The sequence below is a fragment of the Protopterus annectens genome, chromosome 4.part0 (assembly GCF_019279795.1).
Source record: "Protopterus annectens isolate FY-2018-M chromosome 4.part0, PAN1.0, whole genome shotgun sequence".
NCBI lineage: Eukaryota > Metazoa > Chordata > Ceratodontiformes > Protopteridae > Protopterus > Protopterus annectens.
In genome coordinates this window covers 687,018,058-687,039,090 of record NC_056733.1, presented here as the reverse complement: position 1 = coordinate 687,039,090, position 21,033 = coordinate 687,018,058, and the positions used below count along the sequence as shown (strand labels likewise).

At 40.2% G+C, this 21,033-nt stretch overlaps 1 protein-coding gene across 1 annotated transcript in view; it reads left to right on the top strand.

Moving 5' to 3' along the window:
* CAMKK2 (calcium/calmodulin dependent protein kinase kinase 2) overlaps nt 1–21,033 on the top strand; it is a 1,901,640-nt gene that overhangs the window by 677,376 nt on the left and 1,203,231 nt on the right. The window contains exon 3 of the mRNA XM_044068653.1: nt 1,950–1,997. Coding sequence (XP_043924588.1) covers nt 1,950–1,997 — 48 coding nt within the window. The remainder of the gene's footprint in view (nt 1–1,949; nt 1,998–21,033) is intronic.

Below are 21,033 nucleotides of genomic sequence, written 5' to 3'. Positions count from 1 at the left end.
GATTGATGTAAATTTTCATTAGTAAGTGTGCAAATGGACATGTGCACAGTAACTAGGGTGGAACCCATGTTACTTGTTAGAGGAAAATGTCATATTTTAGAAAATATTCAGGAATGTGGTCATATAGAATTTTTTTATGGATTTTTTGAAAGTGGGCACAAGTTAGTGATTGGATGAAAATCACATGTATCTGATGCATTTGAGGGTTTAGAGAGTGAGCCATTGAGGCATTTTTAAAATTGTAGGTTACTCCCTTGGTAGTCAGTGATGCGTTGAAGTTTGCATAATAGATTACAACCTATTCTTTGGAGGGATAGTTGAAAATTCCCAGTTATAGTGGCAAGAAATGTTGAGAAGTTTCTGCACTTTTTATGTCTCAAGATTATGAAAGAATGAAGGGTATTGGAAAAAACTGTGTTGGGGTTGGAGGATGTATCTTAAGTATTGTCAATGAATAGGTTATCAGGTTGAAAGGGGTTAGTGATCTCCTTAGTGTTTCTTATCTTTTGTATAAGAGATGTGGACATAGTTACTTTAGGAATAACTTTATTTTTCTCAATTGTTTTGAAAATCTGCCAGAACCTTTTAGGTTGACGGACGCTGTGTTGTGATTCTGTGAGAAATTGTGCCTTAGCAGCACTGATATTCATACTTCACACCTGAGCATTAAGAAATCTGTGTATCCGTTAGTGTTAGAGGTGTCAGTCTTCCAGACCTGTCTCTATTCATTATTTGTGATTTAAGTTCTGCCTGAGAAAATCTACTCTATATGTTATAACAAGTGTTGAGCTGCTGTTTGTACATTTCCTTTTCAGTTGTATGACCTTGGCTGAGTGCTGTGCATTTGTGCTAGTCAGGTGAGCCAGCAGATTTATTTTGTCTCAAGTCCTACCAGTTAAAAACTCTGAAGACCCTGTGGTCAGCCTTACCCACTGTAGCAGTAACAGTGGAAGTGGTGACAACAGTAACAGCAAAAATAGCATTAATTTACTTTTTAATTGCTTTCAGTAGCAGGGCGGAAAACTTCTCATCAAGGAACTTTAGTATCAACAAAGAGCTCTGGCTTTAATTCTTCTGCATACGCTTTACACAAGCTGCTGAAAGAAAACATGTCTTCTGAGGTGCGAGATTGTGATTAGTAATTGTTTATCTTTGTTGTAATGGCATGTGACACAAATGCCTTAAGAGTTGCATTATGACTGTTTTGTGATAAAGCACTCCAAACTGGATTTGTTGTTTCTCTGTGTGTGTGTGTGTGTTTTATGTCTGGCAGTGAAATACAAGGATGAAGTGAAAACAGACTTGTATAGTAGGATTCCTTGGAGGTGACAGCACAGACGGGAAGGTTTATAACCTATAAGCTATGCAAGATGATTTACAGAAGAGAATATACAAATAATTCTGTATAGTGTAAGATAAAGAGCTATACTTTCTTCAGAGTCACTTGCAGCTTTCTGGGTGTTAGAATTGTTGTTTAGTTGTTATGGGTTTATGCTGCCTGGCAGTGTTTTACTCTGTCAGTGATGACATTTCAGGAACTGATGGCCATATCTTACTCAAGTGGTAAGACAGGAAAGACGGGTAGAGATGCTGATTGATGTTTGCCTCTGCTAGACAGGGCAGTCCTAAAGATATGACACGACAGTGATTATACTTTTACTTGGGCTAAATAAATTATGCTTTGTAAAAAATGGCATTTGGGGACTCTGCATATGTGCATGTACCACTGACATAGCCAGGATTGTGCTAATAGAAATAAAAAGTGATGTTTATGATTAACAATGCTTATTTCATAATGATTTGCAACAGCTGTAAACATCGAGAGACAAGATGAAAAAAGAATGAATTGCATACTACACACCATGTAAAAAATGTACTACTTTTGTCTTGAGCAATGCTGTTGTTTTAATGTTTTATTTACGTTTTGATTTTAATGTTTTCTTTTCTAGGACTGTGTACAGTTAAACCAGTATAAGCTGAAAGATGAAATTGGCAAGGTAGGTGCCCTAGAATTGGTATGTAAATGCAGTTATACAATAGGAAAGATAAAAAAATATGTGATTTGCTACATGTACTCATAGAGATGTGTTTTACTGCATTATTATCCATGGTCCATTGTGCAGTTCATGTTGGTCTTAGGGTAGTTTTGAGAAGGTGTTGAAATGATTCTCTGTACTATCTGAAATACGTTACACCAATTTTTACATGTAAAAAAATAGCTTAGCCATTCTGTCTAAAAAATGTTACACCATTTTTAATATAAGAAAATCCAAGGCTTGTGGATAAAAGTCTACATTTATTTATTGATTAATTGATTTATCGACTGGAGTAGAATACCGATTGCTAGGGGAAATTTTCTGGTTTATCAGAGGATTACAAAATTGTGGTGTAACCATATAACAGAATGTAACAATGAGTGTTTAAGAAAATGTTTAACACGGTGAGAAATGAACTATATATCATAGTATATCAGCAAGTGTATAAAAATAACAGAAGTAGCAATTAACAATGGACAACAAATACTTAATAAATATTTTGACTATTAAGTTGTCCACTCTTTGAACAGATTTATTTACAGTATATGTAAAATAACAAGGACTGGAATGTGTGGATAAATGATTAAGGCTTGGAGGAGTTGAGAGAGGATAGAAATGTGGCTTAGAGAAAAGAGTGAAGTGGTAATTTAAAAGGGGCAGTAGAGGGGGAAGGAGAAAGAAGAACGTACTGTAGTGCAGTCATGGAAAAAGCTTCTGATTAAATAGTTGGTAAGAGTTAGAGATCAAACTCTTTATTCAGTGGTCAGTGGTTGTAAACTCCCAAGCTGTTTATAGATTTTTGAAAAGTACAGTATGGAAGGTCACATTATTGTAACTGTCCTTAGAAATTAATTTAACATTAGGTAAGAAACACAGTCTCTAGAAATCTTAAACCTAGCTGGAGCCTGTTCGAAAATTTCCTTTGGTGGCTGTGAAGACAGTGCCCTGGCCCAGCAATCAAGGAGCCTCAATCCTCACCACTAACACCAGGGAGGTCGTCTCATAGAAGAGAAAAGGATAACTAATACACACAGTAAAGTACATTTTCCCTTAAGTGCACACAGAGATCACAGCCAGTCTGGGGCTGGTTGCTCCCTTGCTCACCAGGTCCCCAATAAGATTCCCCACTGGCACAGCTATAGGGTCCAGGTCTCAGCCTAACTGGGCAAGCTAAAACCTTCAGTACCCTCTCTGTCCAACCAGTGCTTCGTGTCCCTGCCAAGTAGCTGACACAACACGCAGACACACATACTTTGAGATAAGTATTTATACAACTTCACAGACACTCCTGGGAAAGGCTGACACAGATTCTCCAAATGTGCCCCTTTATCCAGACTATACGGCAGTAATTACTGCCACTACCCAGTTAATAATATCAGCTACTAAAAGGCCCTTAAAACTGTGTCCAATTATTACTGTGCATTATTATTATCCAGTGGCAGTATGACTAACAGTCAAGGCTTACTTTAGAGTGGCCTATTACAATAACCTCTATAAATATGCAATGTACTCTAGAGCTTATCTCTACACAAATCAGCCACAGGTAGAAGGTTTTAAAAATATTTAATAATAAATAATTAAAACACAAGACAAAACTACTACACTACAGAGATATCCAAGAGTTCAGAGATCACACAGAAACTTAAAATAATACAGTGGGACAGGTCTGATTTCAAAGGAAAATACCTAATTAATCTTTACTAGCTTTAACTATTCCTACAAGAAATCAAAGTGCTAAAACTTACATGTGAGCACAAGGCAGAGTACTGGTAAGTTGCTTTTCTAGTCTCTTGTGAGAAATAGTATTTAAACATTACTAACAAGCATGTCTCTCTCAGGCCCTCCCAAAATTACATCATTGTTGACTCTTAGCTTTTCCCAGTATTCATATTGCATCATCTTAACACCTGGTCTGAGTTATCGGGCCACAAACTGCATTATTTAGCAATCTAACACCTCCTTAGAAACTTACAATACAAGGCATTTCACATATATATTCTAGCAGAAACCAGAGCAGTAAAACACATTCCACATCTAAATTCTGGTCATAAACTTTAGCCTTAAAACAATGGGCATGAAATCTTCATCCAACCGCACTGGATCCGAATTCTAACATGAAAGGGTACAATATGCTTCACTGGGCCAGTAGAGTGCAATGTTGTTACATATTTTGCAGTTCCACATTTCACAATATTCTTTTGCATTCAAGAAAACATGCCTGTATTTTACATTTATTTACAAATGCCAGAATTATATATCAAATTCTATTTGACTAGGCTGGCAGCCTTCGCCCATCTCTCCCCAATCATCACAGTGGCATTAAAATTCAACATTATAAAATGGGAAAGAGAAAAATATGTGATTTGCACTGAATGAACTCTTTATCAACCATTTCATAGGATCATAGGAAGTTACTAGACTATTGGCCCTGAGGCCCTTATAAGCTTAGCCAAGAGGTTAGCCCATGCATAGACAAATCAGCACCCAATGCCCCTGTCCAGCAGGGACACTGGTGGAATCCCAGGGATGTATTTTCTATTTCCCATCCAGTTATCCAGATTCCACTTAAAAAGGATTAAAGAGGTACTCTGTTTGTTGTGGAGAGGGAGTCTATTCCATAGATGGGGGAGTTTCTGGGACACAAATCTGTACCGCCAGCAAGTCCTGTTGGTTTCACAGACCATGTTGAGGCCGCATGTGCGGGTTACTCAAGTGGAGCTTTACTTGTGGATATGCAGCAGTCCCATCAAGGCGGGGTCCGAGATCGCCTTGTATGCCAGACAGAGGTCACCTCTGAGGAGTCTGTATGAAACAGAGTAGAGGGATAGGGCTTTTAGCCTATCTATGTATGGTAGATTTTGGAGGCCCTGGATTCTCCTGGTGGGGAACCTCTGTGGTCTCTCCAATTGCTGCATGTGCTTTGCAGAGTACATGCCATGTGGGCCGTTGTACTCAATAATGGGCTTCATAAGGGAAGAACACAGAAATGTTATGACCTCCTTGTCCCTGAATATGATACCCTTACTTATGAGATGGGCCATGTAGAAAGCTTTCTGTACAATGGAAGCAACATGGTGGTCAAAAGTCAGGCTGCCCAAATCCCTCACGACTGACTGCGTGCTTAGAACATTGTTATTAATGCAATCATTTGTGGGGATATCTCTCTCCCCAAAGGAGATGGTGATGTATTTTTTTGTATTCAGCTTGAGGCCATGTTTCTGGCATCAGTCATTTGTTTGGGTGAGACAGGATGTCCACGTCACAAGGGGAATTGATGACATCTCCAGCTTGCAGTCATCTGCAAACTTGGCCAGCCATAGCCCACTGGTTTTGGCCTGTACCTCAGGAAGGTGTATCCCAAATAACAGAGGCCCTAAGACCGAATCCTGGGGTACACCAATCGATAAGGGGTCTACGTCTTGAGGTGGCTTTCCAGATTCGTCCACCAGCACACCACTGTATGTTATTTACTTAAACAAATTTAGAGCTGATGAAGTAATTTTATGACCAAAGCGCTTATCCAGTAAAACATAGAAAGAAACAAAAAGTCTGAGCTGTATTAGTTTGAAACTGCTGAATGAGTTAAATTGAGCAAATTTTAATACCACAAAAGGGAAGTTTCAAACAAGCTCCAGTTAGGTTTACGATTGCATAGGACACTTAAGTACAGCATTCCTCACCTAATGTTAGGTTAATTTAATTTGTTCATCTTGTTAACTAACAGCAGGCTCTTGGAGAATTTCCTCTGAAGTGGGTTCAATGAAAAATGTCCTTTGTAATTCAGAAAATGGTTTGGGGCTTACATAAGTTTAATACTCTTATTGTAGCACAAGACATTGAAATAGTTTTTAAACAGCATTGTTCTAAATTTCAGTCACAGATTAAGAAAGAGACGTATAGGATTATATGTAACTGCTGATTAAAGTTTTCCTTAACTGTCCAGAGTTTGTCAGGTCTTCTCATTATTCTATAAACCTCACAACATGTTATGTAGTGCAGAGAGAGCAATGTTAATATGCTCCAAATTCAGGGTAAAAAAGTAACTTTGGTAGCACATTTCGGACCTAAGAAGGGTGCTTAAAATTTTATTAGGTACCTTTCAGTACTGTTATGTTTTAGTTTTAGCAAGAGCAAAACAGAGGCTACCACATAACAGCTTTGATAAGCTAAAACACCTTTTAATGCTGTAAAGCTGGAAAGCCTTTAGACTGCTGCACTTGTTTTTTCTGTGTGGCAGCACAAAGTACATTACAGAGCTTTTTTAGAAGATTGGAGATGCAGTTCACTTGTGACTGCTGTTTGTGAGGCAGCACTTAGTGTGCTACAACTTTCAAATAGTTCACAGACTTCTTTTTTCTCTAATAATGCTTCATAGCAGCTAAAGCTTATGTGCCACAAGAATTATGATTAGATGTCTCCATTCATAAATCTCTTAAGTGATCTCAACACAGATGTCAAGATTCACCTCTCAAGCTTCATGTTGCTCAGTTATTGAGGTGGCTTTCTTGACATCTCTGTCACGGACGCAATATAAGTTAGTTATGATTGGATACCTGATCATAATCCTGTATACCAGTGATAAACAAGAACCATTGTGAAGTAGCAGCTTGTTGAGTAAGAGCAGCAGCAAGACAAACTGATATTAACGCAAAGTTTATTGGTAAAAGCAAAGCTTTCAGGTACAACTACCCTTCTTCAGTGCAAGATAAAACACAAAATTCATTGCAACATTTAAATACCAATCACAATCAGTCATTCAGTTAAGCACAGCCAATAAAAATATATTAATCCTGTTCAACAGTTAAAAATTTTACCCTAAAAATAGAGTAATAAAATCACTTTAAAGTGACATTTTATCTTTGAGTATTGGTTTTATATTCATATTTTTATTGGCTGCGGTTAATTGAATGATAGATTGTGATTGGTATTTAATGCTGCAATGAATTTTGTGTTTTATCTTGCACTGAAGAAAGGTAATTGTACCTGAAAGCTTTGCTTTTACCAATAAACATTTACATTGGTATCAGTTTGTCTTGCTGCATAATCCTGTATACCTCAATGCTCATCTTGCTTTTATACATAGTTTATGTCAAAGCCTTTCCAGTGTTGGGGGGACTGCTTTTTTATATATATTAAATGCCCCATTTGTTCCACTGAAGTCGCACTACCCCCTCAATGTTCATCTTTTGCTGTTATTTAAGCAGTATTGTTGCTGATAGTCCATAATCTAATGGGTGTTAAACCTGGAGTATTTTTTTCCACTGTGGGATGTCAGAAGTGGCACTTAGTACAAAAAACACCTATGCAATCTCTTTTTAATTTTCTTTTTTTTGATCTCCTACACAGACACCAGACGCCATGCCTTAACCATGCTGGGCACTAAAGAGGTCCCTTACCCCTCTGGCTCTTACCATAGCTGTGACTTCCACATTGTGCTTGTGCTTATGGGATGGCTACAGTTGCAGTGATACATACTCCATTGTACAAGTTTGGTTGTCTCAGTCCACCCTTGGACAAGCTGATGTTAGCCACTCTTCTCCTAACTACGTGTGACAGCTCCTCCAGTGCCTGAGATGCAATTCAAATGCAGGTTGTCTGGGGCATAGTTAGACTTTATCCCTCTAAGCAATGGAGCTGGATCACCAATAACATCTCTTAACTTGCGTACAGTCTGGAACTTGTGCAGCATCAAACATTTGCTTTTGCATTTGTTGCTACCAGCTTACTTTTCCAGGTAGGAAAAGTATTCTTCCCCAGTATCCTAAAAGAGCTAATTATTCTGACTTGCAGGTGCATGACTACAGTGGCTAGGACATTTACAGCTCACCATGTGAGACATTATATTCAGTCATTGCACAGAACAGTGTTTTTATAGGAATATATATAACCTGGGAGAATTATTCATAGTTTATTAACAGCATGTTAAGCAGTATGACTCACTGTCTTTATTTAAACATAACCTTGCTGACCAGATGAATAACAACAGATTTACTCTGGGATTGATTGTTATGTCTGTCTTGCAGAAAGGAGGTGCAGCCTGAGGAAGGCTACTGTACTGGCATTGCATATATGGTCATAAGACTCAGTGAGCCTTGGAATATCTATGAATCTGTGAAACTTCTCCCTCCCCTTTAAATCTTGTGGACGGTGGCTGGATAGCATTACTTTGCATTGCAAGGAGTAGTGGTAGAAAGATGGAATAGCGGCAAATGATGAAGTCGGAACATAGCAAGAATAGTGAGTGAACATTGCTGGTATCACAAAAATGTGAGTCAGTGACAAGAGGGAATGAGACATGAAAGTGCCAGGCTATAGGTTGTTTAGGAATGACAGAGAAGGGATAGAAGGAGAAGGAGTATCAGTCTGCATAAAAGAGGGAATCAGATGTTAGGTCACAGAACAGGAAGAACACAAAACTAAGAATGGAGCAGGGGAGTCAGCAGGGCTAGAAGCTAAGTTATGCATCCTGACAGTTAGAGGAGAAGGTGAGTGCAGCAGTGATGGTGTTGGTATGGGTGGGTGTTTGAGAAGTGATGATTCACTACAATATATAATTTCCCAGACACATTAAAGGAAGAAAATTAAAGACTGGAGGAGACAGTAAAGAAGTGGGGTAGATAGAAGAGGACAGTATTCATGAGATCTGACAGGAACAGATAGGCTCATTGCAACAACATCTTTGGGGATAGTCACTGTAACAGTAAATTATAATGTTTTATTTTCCCTACTTTACTTCATTCTGTCAAACTTTACTTCAGTAATATCTGCATCCCTAAGGGTCCATATTTGTACCATCTATCCATTTATTTTCTGATAACCCACATAAACATTTACAGGGACATGGGGATACTGGAGTGTGTCTTGGCAGCCAGTGGGTATAAAGCATCGAAATCCTATCTGTAGAGGGTGCTAGTATGTCTTAGAATGGACACTTTCACTCTGTCTCTGTCTCTCCCTTTGTCTGCCTGTCAGACTGCGTGCACACCAGTGGGTACTTTGGAAAACATCAGTTCACCTACTGTATGTCTTTGTAAGGTAGGTGGAAACTAGAAGACATGGATAAAATACAGACAGATGTAGGAAGGAGATGCAGGTTCCTCATAGAAGGTATCTAAGCCAAGAATCATATTGGAAATCCTTTCTGTGTGAGGTGGCAACACAACTTGTATGACCCTCACTTGCCTTTGTATTTCTTACATCCATGGTCGGTGCTTGAGACTCTCTTATAAACCTGCAGTGTCACCAGAAATGTCATTAGCTGTCCTCCTGTTCCTGTGTTGCAGTATTCTTTACATGAGGGATTCCCTGCCATAAACGATCCTGATGTCCAATCAGTATACAAAAGCCTTTTACCACTGCCAGGTACATGGGACATCGCACGTAGGCCCAAAGCTGATGTCGGCCATAAAAGTGACATCTGTATGTACCATCCTCAGAACTTCTCTGCCGCCAGTCCAAATGACATTTTCAACCATTGGTCTTGCTGTACAAGCTAGTCCATATAAGTGCCCCATTGTTTTGTTTTTTTTCCTTTCACTTTTACTACTGCTTTTATGTCTGAGGTTACATGTCATCCAGGAAAGGCAAATGCCATTGTGGAAGACAAATTCCACACAAAAATACATGTGATCAGTGTCTGTTTTGTTTAGACCCTAACCATGACCATAAGTCTTGCTCTGTTTGTCATGCGTTTATTCCCAAAATGTTGCTTAGCCGCTTTCACTCTCGTAATATTTTCCTTGAGAAGATTCGCCTGCATCTTCCATTCCAGTTGTCCCTGTCAAGGCTAGTGAAGGCCTGGAGGCCCGTTTGCATTTTGGATTGGATTCCTTAATGGGTACCTGAGTGGAAGCCATCAGGGAGTCGGCCACTGGCACGTCCTTGGAGGTTTTGCAGACGTCCGTCTGTTACATACATAAGAAAGCATCTGGCAGGTTTTGACCAATGCCACAAAGGAACCGGGTATAAATTATTTTATTTCTATCAAATCCTTTCTAATGTTGGCGTGATCAGTTTTACCATCAGGTGCAATATGTTATCATAGAATTATGTATGTGTTTGTTAGTTACATCAATGGGGTATGAAGTTTGGTATTGCAATTTTATTATTTAGTATTTTTTGAAATAGTATTTATATTATTTATCATTTAAGGTTTTAGTAAGTCCTAGGATATATTGGTTGTTTTTACAATTATATTTTTAAAATATGTACAAATTATATTAAGCACTGGCACTTTAAATTTTTGCCTCTAGAGTGGCGCCAAAAAGATTTTAAAAGGATTGTATTGTGAGTCAATCAGCTGTTCTGAAAGAAGTCTGCAATAAGCGGATGAAAGCGCTTAACAGTTGTTCATGTGGATTTTACTTTCCTATAATGTGGATTGTCTTCAATAAATATATCTTTGGATAAATACCATTTTTGCCTTATTCAAAGTAAGCCTGCACGCTACTTTTTAAACCTAGCTGGGACGGTGAGTTGGCCGTCTTGTTTTAACAGCTCTGGTGTTGCCGTTTGTGTTCGAACTGTTATGGAATGCAGACCTATGTTGGGTCCCTCCACCTTCCACAAGGCTGTTGTGCCCCTTAAAAAGAAACAGAAAACCAAACATCTTCCAGCCCTCAAGTACCTCCACCTAACTGGCAGGCCTTCACACAGGGATTATTTAATGCCTTTATGGCTTTGAGCCACCCACTGTTGTTTTTCTTCCTATCCCTCTTTCTACTTCTTCCCTCAGAAAAGGTTTAGGAAGCAGGTATTGTCTGAGGATAAGGAATCTTTAGAGGATGAGTCTTTGGAATGCACTGCCCAAATTTTTTCCCCTTTGGAGTATGCTTTACTTCAGGAGGAGTCCAGTGGAACCGAGTCTCCTGGTAAAGGTATCACCTTTGGGGTGACTATTGCTCATATGAGGGAGTTTTTCAAGTGGGACTGCTCACAGGTAACTGATGTGCAGAGGCGATATTACTGATTTACTCCAAATGGATTCACCTTCTCCTTTTACTGTGCGTCCATTTCTGCCAGCTTTTCTGGACGCTGTCACTTCTGCTGCTAGAGTCCACACTCTCAACCTCTTGCCCCCAAACAGCCAGATAGGGTCTATAAAGTTCCAGAGGACTGTAAATTCCTTTATAAATGCCTTGCAGCAGACCCAGTGGTTGTTTCTGTAGATACTGATAAGCCATCCAGGCTTTTACCTTCTACTTTTCTTCTCCCTTCAGATAAGGAGAGTAGAACCATGGAAAGGCTGGGGAAAAAAGTGTACACTTCAGTTACACTTGCCTTTAGGGGACTTAACTATCAAATCCATATGAAAAAGTATGCTTTGGCCCTTCTTTTTCAGGCCGCTCAGCTTCTCTGTGACCTTCTGGATTCAGATATAAAGTCTCAGCTTTTCTCTGCTTTGGTGGCATCTTCCATGTGGTACTCCATTCCATTAGATGCAGTTATGATGCTGCTGAAGCATCTGCCAGGACGGTTGCCTCTGGCTCTGTATTAAAGTAATGCACTTGGTTAGGGCTTCACCCACTTCCCGAAGACTGTAAGGCTAATTTAATGGATGCACCATTAGATAATGCCTTGTTTGGTACTGCAGATGCTACCTTATTCAAGTCCCTGCAGGAGAAAGGTAAAGAGTTGCAGGATTTAAAACATATCTTTGTGTCTTCAATTCCCAAATTCCAAAGGAACTACCTAGTTAAGACTGCTTTTGTCAGGAAACTATCTCGTACTCCTCCTTCCAGAGGTAAAAGCGGTGCCAGGAGATCTGCTTCTTCTAAACCCAGTCTTCTTCTACTCAAAAACAGTCCTTTCCAGACAAGCCAGGTAGTCTGTGACTACCTGGCTCCTTCTGGTCACATTCCACTATACACCACCTTACTCTATCCCTTCCAGTCTGGGAACACATCACTTCTGATTCATGGGTTCTGTCCATTATCCACAAAGGATATTTTTGGTATGGAAGTCTCTTCCTCCTTTCATGGGAATTCCTCAACCACCTTGAGAACAACTTATTTTCTTCCAGAGGTGCTCCAAGATTTGATATCCCAGGAAACTATTCAAGAAGTCCCACTGTCACAAAGGGGAAGAGGTTATACTCAAGGATGTTCCTGGTTCCCAGGAAAGATGGCCCATGGAGACCCATTTTCTTCACGTCAACACCTTCTTAAAGGTCTCAACCTTTCTTATGCTTTCCCTCCAAACTCTGTTTCCTCTCATTATTCCACAGGCCTGTTTGGCCTCCCTGGATATCAAGGATGCCTATCTACAAGTTTCCATTCATCCCCTTTACTTTCTGTTGCTTCCTCACATTTTCAGTTTTGTACTTTGACCTTTGGTCGCTCTATGGCACTAAAGTTATTTACAAAGTGTTCATCTCCCGTGATTGCATTTTACAGATTCCAGGAGATACAGGTCTTCCCCTGTCTAGACAACTTTTTGCTGCAGGCACCACTCCCAGAGACCTTGCATCACAATCTCCTGTTCACTACTGCTCTTTGGCAAATGTTGGGATTCACGGTCAGTTTTAAAAAAATCCATGTTCACCCCTTCACAGGACAACATTTTCCTGGGGGTGCAGGATTTAGAGAGATCTTATGTTGGCCTCTCTTCCACCTCAAAAAAGTTCTGTCTCTAGTTGGTTACTTCTAAGACCTTTTCCCTCTGAAGTATTTGACAGCCAGGGAGTTCCTCAAGCTTCTAGGCCTCATGGTTTCAACTATTTCCATACTACCTCTTACCAAACTCCACATGAGAAAGTTTCAGTGGTACCGGAAATCAGTTTAGATGCAGCATGCACACCCACTGGAGTTTGTTGTCCCTCTTCTTCCTTGCCTAAAGAGGAAGCTTCTTTAGTGGATTCAGCAGATTACCCAGAATCCAGGCATGCCTTTACATCCTCCCCTACCAAATCAGGAGTTGTTCCCAGTTGCCTCAGACATGGGTTTGGGGGCAGCCTTTGCATTCATGATGGTGCAAGGCCTGTGGTCTCCTTTGCAAAGAAAGGAACACATAAACATAAAAGAGATTAGGGTTCTTCTTCTGGGTCTTCAGGCTTTTCATACTCTTTCATCCAGGACCTCTAAAACTATTTACAGGCAGCATCACAGTTCTATGGTATGTAAACAAACATGGGGGGGGGGGGTGAAATCGTACCTTCTGTGCAGGCTAACTCTTTTGGCATGAGAATTGGCAACTCAGTACCAAGTCAGTCTGCAGGCATGTACATTTCTTCCAGCCAAAATGTGGCAGACACTCTGAGCAGGTCCATGACTCAATCCCCTTTGCCTCCCCTTTGAACAGACAACTTCCAAAGTTTTGTGCCAGAGTACCAGATCCTCTGGTATGGAAGGTGGACACCCTATCAATATCTTGCAAGGGGTTGTTTATTTTTGCATTCCCCCTTCCCTCTTATTCAGAAAGTTCTGCTGAAGATTCATCAGGACAAACCAAACATCTTGCTGGTGACGCCTTTTGGCCAAGACAAACATTTTTTTCCCTCTTCTTCTGCATTTAGACAAGGGCAATCATCACAAGTTACCTCACAGGGTGGATCTCCTCACACAAGACAAGGGATCGCTCATTCACTCCCAGTTGTCAGCTCTGCATTTCACACTGTGGGTGATACACTTTTGATTTCTTTTAGACACCTTTTCCCTGAAGACGTGTTTAGGGTGCTGCAGGAGATCAGGAAACCCAATACTATGAAATCCTACTTATCCAAATGGAAGCGGTTTTCCACCTGGTGTCTTTCTTGTAACCTTGACCCACTAGATGTGGACATTCCTTTGGTTCTGTCTTACTTGTGTGAATCTTTGAAGGCTGGGTTCGCTTATTCTTCAGTTAAAGCTCACCTTTCAGTTATTTCTGCATGTCTCCCCCTTTGGCCTCTAGATTGGAGGTTCCTTAAACCTTAAAGGGGTCCTTCACTTTAGACCTCCCAGAAAAATTGTTCCACCTACCTGGGACCTTAATTTTGTTCTGGAAAAGCTCACTGTGGTTCCTTTTCAGCCTGTAGACACAGCTGCCCTGCAATATTGTATTTGGAAGACGTTGCTTCTCCTTGCCATTACTTCAGCCAAAAGCATGTCTGAACTACAAGCCTTTTTTAAACACCTTTATTAAATTATCACTTGTGACATAAGCAAATTTTACATTTATACAAAAGTAATCAAACTATATTAACAAATTAACATTAAACATTATACTTCACATATATTGCTATATATCATATAACCTAAGCAACATTACACTAATCATTCAATTTCTGCCCCTTTTTTTAAACAAGAAACATTTTTATTAAACCATCAGTTACGACATAGGCAATCATGGATTATATAAATGAAAAAAAAACACACTGAGACAATCTTAGTTGCAAGCATTTTACATCAGTAACCATACTGACACGCTCCCAGTTGCAAGCATTATATACTTATAATCTACCCAGTCATTTTTCAGTCAAACATTGCATAGCTCATTTAAGTTCTGCCTTCTTTTAAACCTCATTACTCCCCTGTAGGTATTGTTCCCACAATTCCCAATCTTTTCTATGTCATTTGCTCCTACCCTTTTATAAAGATCTCATTTCCTGTTGTTTTATGTCTATTACTATATCCAGTTCTTCTAATATAGTTGGTTTAGATTTTGATTTAAATTTTCTAGTAATTAAAAATAAAATAGAAGAGCTACACCAGAATCCACTAAGGTAAATTTATTAAGCGCTTTTGTTTTTCATTGAAAACTTCTTCAGAATAAAAGTACATCAAACCACTGACCCTACTTATACCCCTCCACTTAATTAACTTAATTGGAAAAATCTTTACACCAGTAATCAGTTAACTAAAAGGTACTTGCCCCTTAGAAATGCAAACAACTTTCATAGAACATAACATACACTATAAGTAATGAATACACATATACATAATAAAGCAACGTCACTCAACATACATTTTGTAAAATCTTGAATTACATAAAACCATCAGCTATGGAAATAGTACTGTTTAAGCCTGGGTGCTCAGTGGCATTAGATCTAATTTGCCACCTTAATTCTCTTACTTCTTGTAATTACTTTTCTGGCAGCCACCGTAATTGGGCACAGCAAGGCCTTACCATGTCTAGGCAACTCCAGTTCTGTATCATAGCTAAGAAAAATCATCTCCCTCATCACACCAGTGTGCCAACCCAATATCTCCAACAGTGCATCCCATGGGGAATCCTTAAAGTCCACCAACCCACTACACTCTGAGAAAGTATGTTCCCAAGTACCTCTTTCTTCCCCATCACACCTCCAACATTTGCTGTCCACCTGAGGAGAAAGCCTCTGGAGTCTGCTTGGGGTATAAAAATATCTATGTAAACATTTCCAAGCAAAAATCCTAAATCTTATAGATTTTGTTGAACTACAAGCCTTGATGGCATCTCCACCTTTCCTGGTTTTCCATAAGGACAGGGTTTCTTTGTGTGCCAACCCTTCCTTTTATCCTGGGGTTGTGAATGATTTGTTGCTCAGTCAGTCCATTAATTTGCCCACCTTGTTCTCCATCTGCACAGTCTTCCAGTGAGAGGATCATACACACCTTAGATGTGCACAGACAACTCAGATTTTATCTGGACAAAACTAAAGCTGTCAGGAGATCTGATCAGCTTTTTGTCTCTTTTCATCCCAGGGCTATGAGGAGGCCTGCTTCCAAGCAGACTATTTCTACTTGGATTTCTAAGGCAATTTCCTTTTGTTATGTTTTTCATGGTAAGAGACTTTTTTCTCCTGTTAAGGCTTACATTACTAGGGCTGCAGCTTCCTCTGGTGTTTTTTTTCAAGGGTTTGGATGCTTCCATTTTAGAAACAGCTACTTCGACTTTTGTGCATACCTTTACTAAACATTACAAGTTGGTTGGCAATTCTAGGTCCAGAGCAGGTTTTGTTAGAGCCATTCTACATTGCTTTGTAGAGACCACCTCTTCTTCTTCCTCCTCCCTTATTTCCTCATGAGCTGTGGTATTCTGCCTCATGTAAAGAATACTCCAACATAAGAATAGAAGGACATAGAATAGTTGTGTAAAATCTTACCATAATCATAGATGTCCTTTTCTTCCATGTTGCAGTATTCTATCCCTCCCACCTTCCCCCTGGTTCATGTTCTTTCTTTGGATGTGTGTTTCCTCCTTTGTACCTTAGGCTGATGTTCTTCCTGGGGCATTCATTTCTGAGGATGCTACGTGTGGACATCACTTATATGGCCTACACCAACTTTGGGCCTGCATGCGACATCCAACGTGCCTGGCAGTGGTAAAAAGCTTTTGTATAATGGCCGGTCATCCGGATCATTTATGGCAGGGAATCCCTCATGTAAAGAATGCTGCAACATGGAAGAGAGGGACATCTATGGTTATGGTAAGATTTTATGCAACTATTCTTTGTTATTGTTGCTTCAGCAACGGAGTTATATCATTTGTGTAGTGGTGTATGCCACTATACCATTATCTTCTTCTGAGCTTTTCAATCATTAATAAAATGCGGGCATTCAGTTTTGTTTTCCAGTTTGCATAAGTTATTTATTATATTCTCAGTTTTACCACTTGTCATTGTGACATTGGTGTGGTTCTAAAGCTGTGTGTTCATTTTAACTGCTTTTTCCTTATGTTATAGATTACGGCGTTATGTTTTGTTATATCTTGGATACAAGGTATCAATGCTTATTTTTAAGACTCAACAGATTCTTCTTTCCCCTTTATCAGAGATATTTCAGAAAACTGTTATTCTCAAGATGGAGGAAAACAACATGGAAGTTAATTTTCCAAAATGGCATTGACATGTCACTAGTAGAAATTAATAGTCTTCACGATTCAGCTTTGAAGAGACCACTGTTCTTAAAATGACTTCTGTATACAGTGAACAGTAGTAATTTGTAAAATGCTAAGGAATTTTCTTCAGTGGTTTTTAGTATTGTCATTAAACTGTGCCAGCAGCATCTTTATTGGTGTCCACTAATATCCCCTCAGGTTAGTCTAACATAGGGGTTTAAAAGCTGGTTCCTAAATAATCTTCCAAAGAGCAGCCTGGTCTTAAGGGTTTCATAGATACAAGAGTTTTAACAGCTTTTTTTCTTGAAGTTGATGGGACTCTGGATCATCTTTAAAGACCTCACGGTTGTTCTTTTAAAATCAGACGGATATTAGGAATTTTCCTGTGGTGGACATTTCTAGTACTAGCACAGCTCCTTGAGGTTAGCCCCACCAGAGCTACATTCACAAATGCTTAAACCTCAGTGGGTCTTACAGGATGTTATAGGTTCATAGGTTGGTACTAGACTATCGTCCCTAGGGCCTATACAAGCCTAGCCATAACAATTCCCTGGCTGTTTCTTCCCCCAGTATTTACTTCCCTGGACCCCTGTCTAGCAGGGTGACTGACGTGATCCCCGGGGTGAATTTCCTATCTCCCATACAATCATCAAGGTTCCTTTTGAAGAGGGCCAAAGAGGCGCTCTGCTTGACATGAATGGGCAGTCTATTCCAGAGTCTGGGGAGTCTCTGGGTCAGGAACCTATCCTTCCAGCATGTTTTATTCATTGTAATGACAAGGTTTAGATCCCTGGAGCGTGTGGCTCTGAAGGATTGGGATTTCTTTAAGTGTAGCATGTCCAACAGCTCTGGATTTGACATGACCTTGTATGTTAAGCAGAGATCGCCTCTGAGTAGACGATATGCGACAGAGTATAGGTGGAGATTTTTTAGATGGTCAGCATAGGGCATCTGCTTTAAGCCTGTGATTCTTTTAGAGAGGTATTTCTGCGGCCTTTCCAGTTGTTGCAGATGTCTTGAGAGGTTTGTGTTGCATTGTGTTACAATCCTAATTCATGTGATCTTTCTTTATGAAAATTAATTGTGAAATATGCTTTCCTTCTCTTATTTTTAATATTTACTTTGTTGTTATTTGCAGTGGATGTATACAAAGTTTTTTCTAACATGCAAGAAGAAATATAAACTATTTACAGGTTGCCACATGTAAACTGCTTTTTATTTTTATCTGGACTTGGTATTAATGTTGCAGGATAAATCCTGCATTAGTACACACACACACACATACATATACATATATATATATATATATATATATATATATATATATATATATATATATTGTGTGAATGAAAAGCTAGATCTAGTGATTTTTCTTAGAACTAGTAGAAATTAATTATGTTTTACTAATTAGGATGTTAAAAGCCTAGATGTTTAATACCATTATAATAGTATTCTTGCCTTCTTTAAGCAACATTTCACTGTTGCAGTGGATTTAAAATTATTTATCATATCCTTTTAACAACTATATTACCACCAAATTAGAAGATAATTACTTTGCTGCTGTGTTTTATAAATACAGCTTGTTAACGCATGCCATGTTTTGCTGTTCAAGCAATGGTGTTCATATCAAGTAACACAGTACTTACTGTACTGTTCTAAAACAAGGAGGAATACAATATGCATTTACATTTTGTATTCAATAAATGACAGTGAGATATTACGGCTGGGGGACTAACCTTCATGAGGTGTGCATTTAAACAGAGGCCCTGTGGAGGAAAGGCATAACATATAGATTGCTGTAGCTAGTTCATTATCATTGATGGGTTTCTTCAACTGTAACCTCAAACCTCACTTGCAGATCAGGTTAACAGACTGCTTAATGGTCATGTTTTTTTGTGACATCCTGGAAAGTGATCACTTCATTGCACAGTAGAATATGATCCTCATTTTATTCAGTTCAGTTTAACACGCCAAATAAAAAGTGATCATGTACATGTTTTATTTATTGTGGTTCTTTACCATTCCTTTCAACTCTGATTTTCATTACTGAATTTGTAAATGAAAGATTAAGACTCTACCTTCTTAGTGGCAAAAAGGGTCTGGTTTCAGGTTGTCAGGATTAGTCATGCAGGAAACTAATCAAGTACAAAAGAGGGAAGTCCCCTCACATGGGGCAACAATGACATCTGTCCCCATTCTTGACTAATTTAGATGTGCTCCTGCTGGACGTGCCCCTAAGAGTTTTGGAGGTGACTGAAACCACTATGAAACATTCCCTTCATCAGATGTAGTTTGTGTAGGGCAAGAATATGTTCTTCATATCGATCACTGCTGCAGTAGCGTTAGCTATATGGGATGTAATGGGATCCTATCTCGCCTACATTCATGACAGATGGGTTCGGAGCCGATCCATCGGCTCCGACTCGGCAACTTATATACTAGCACGAAGTCTCTCATTGGCTGGGCTATACCCTATCCCAGGATGCACTACACCTGCTTCCCCAGATCTCGTTTGCCGCTTTACTAGCTGGACGTGGTCTCGACTTGGCTGGAGCTAAGTGATTTATCTTTACCTTTATTGGTCTTTGACCTTGGGGTTTCTTGTCAGATATTAACCAAACAGCTGTTTTAACAGCTTCTTTATCCTATTTTGAAAGTTTGAGTGCTAAGTGTTGTCTGGTACTTGTTCTTTTGTTGTCGGGCAAGGCCCGTTTTAGTTAGAGGGCCCTTGCCCTATCCTGGTGTAGTTTGAGTTAAAATAGCTATTATCTTAATTCCTGTGTGTTTTTTTTGTACCTACGGGCCAAGCCCGTTTAAATTAGAGGGCTTTGGCCTTGGTTTTTTGTCAGTTGTTTGTGAGGTAAATTCTACTGTGTCTCGCACCTTTTCAGTTGGCGCTAATTTCTTATAGTGCTTTTTTGTGGTGAATTCTATTTCTTAGGTACCTGTACTATGTCTAAAGAACAGAAGTCAGGGTTTAAAAAATGCACTCGGTGCAGTTATAAAATGTCCATAACAGACAGCCATTCTATTTGTGTATATTGTTTGGGGCCGAAACATTTACAAGAAACTTGTAGTTTATGTCATGCCTTTTCTGCTAGAGTTCTTCAAGAGCGTAAGAACAAGCTCATTTTAAAAGGGCTTATTAAACCCTCCTTTGAGGAAGCTTTGAATCCTCCTGTTGCTTCCAAAGAAAGATCGTCGGCTCCGACAAGTCCGTCGGAGCCGACTTCTAAAAAGAAAAAGTTGACCTCTTCTTCCTCGGCTCCACTGACTTCGGGGCCGAGTGTCGAAGAGTCTGCCTCGATACCTCCTACTTCAGTTCCATTGTCTTCGGAGCCGCAAGTTGGAGTATCGAGAGGTGAATCATCTCCATCGGCTCCAATGGCTTCGGAGCCGGTGGAAGTGTGCAGCTCAGACTCTTCCCCCTCGGCTCCGAAGAAAAAGGCTTCTTCGGCGCCGATAGTGATCCATGAGTTGGTGGAGTCGGCGCCGACTGTATTGGAGCCGTTTCGGAGCCGGTCCCCTTCTCCATCGGAGCCGAGAGGAAAGTCTTCTCGAGTGTCTACCTCCTCCAAATCCTCGAGACTATCGGATTCGGACCTGGATAGGGTTTTACAGAGGCTCTTCCAGTCTCCAGTATTTGCTAAAATGGTCTCGGCTCCAGCACAGTTTGCTTCGGAGCCGATCCCCTCCTACTCTTGATTCCTCCTCCAACCTCTTCTGAGTTGTTGGAGCCGGTGGTGGTGGAGCAAGGTGGAGCCATACGGTCGGAGCAGAGACCCCTATCAGGCCTTTCGGCTCCGACCATGCTTCCTACCCTGTCCTCCGGTTCAGGGTTTGGTACTCGACCTCTACAGCCGGGCCCGAGGGGAATACTTTGGGATTAGGTGCTTGGTGCCTAGTCTTCCCTCGAGCATCGGCTGCTGGAATTCCCAGTGCCATCGTGGCCTCTAGACCAGTGACTTCCTTGGATTCTGGAGGTCCGGCCTTTGAGGCCATGAGGAGCGCGCTGGCCATGCCCTTGCCGGTTCAACTAGACTCTACCTCACCGTCCCTAGATTTGGAGACTGGTGCCTCTGTTGCGTTGCAGCCCCGCAGCGGGCTCCAGGGCCTGAGGATACCCCAATCGGGGTTCCCTTCTTCCGGGTGGCCCGCCCGAAACCGGACCGGACGAACCTCCACGGAAGAAATTGTGCAA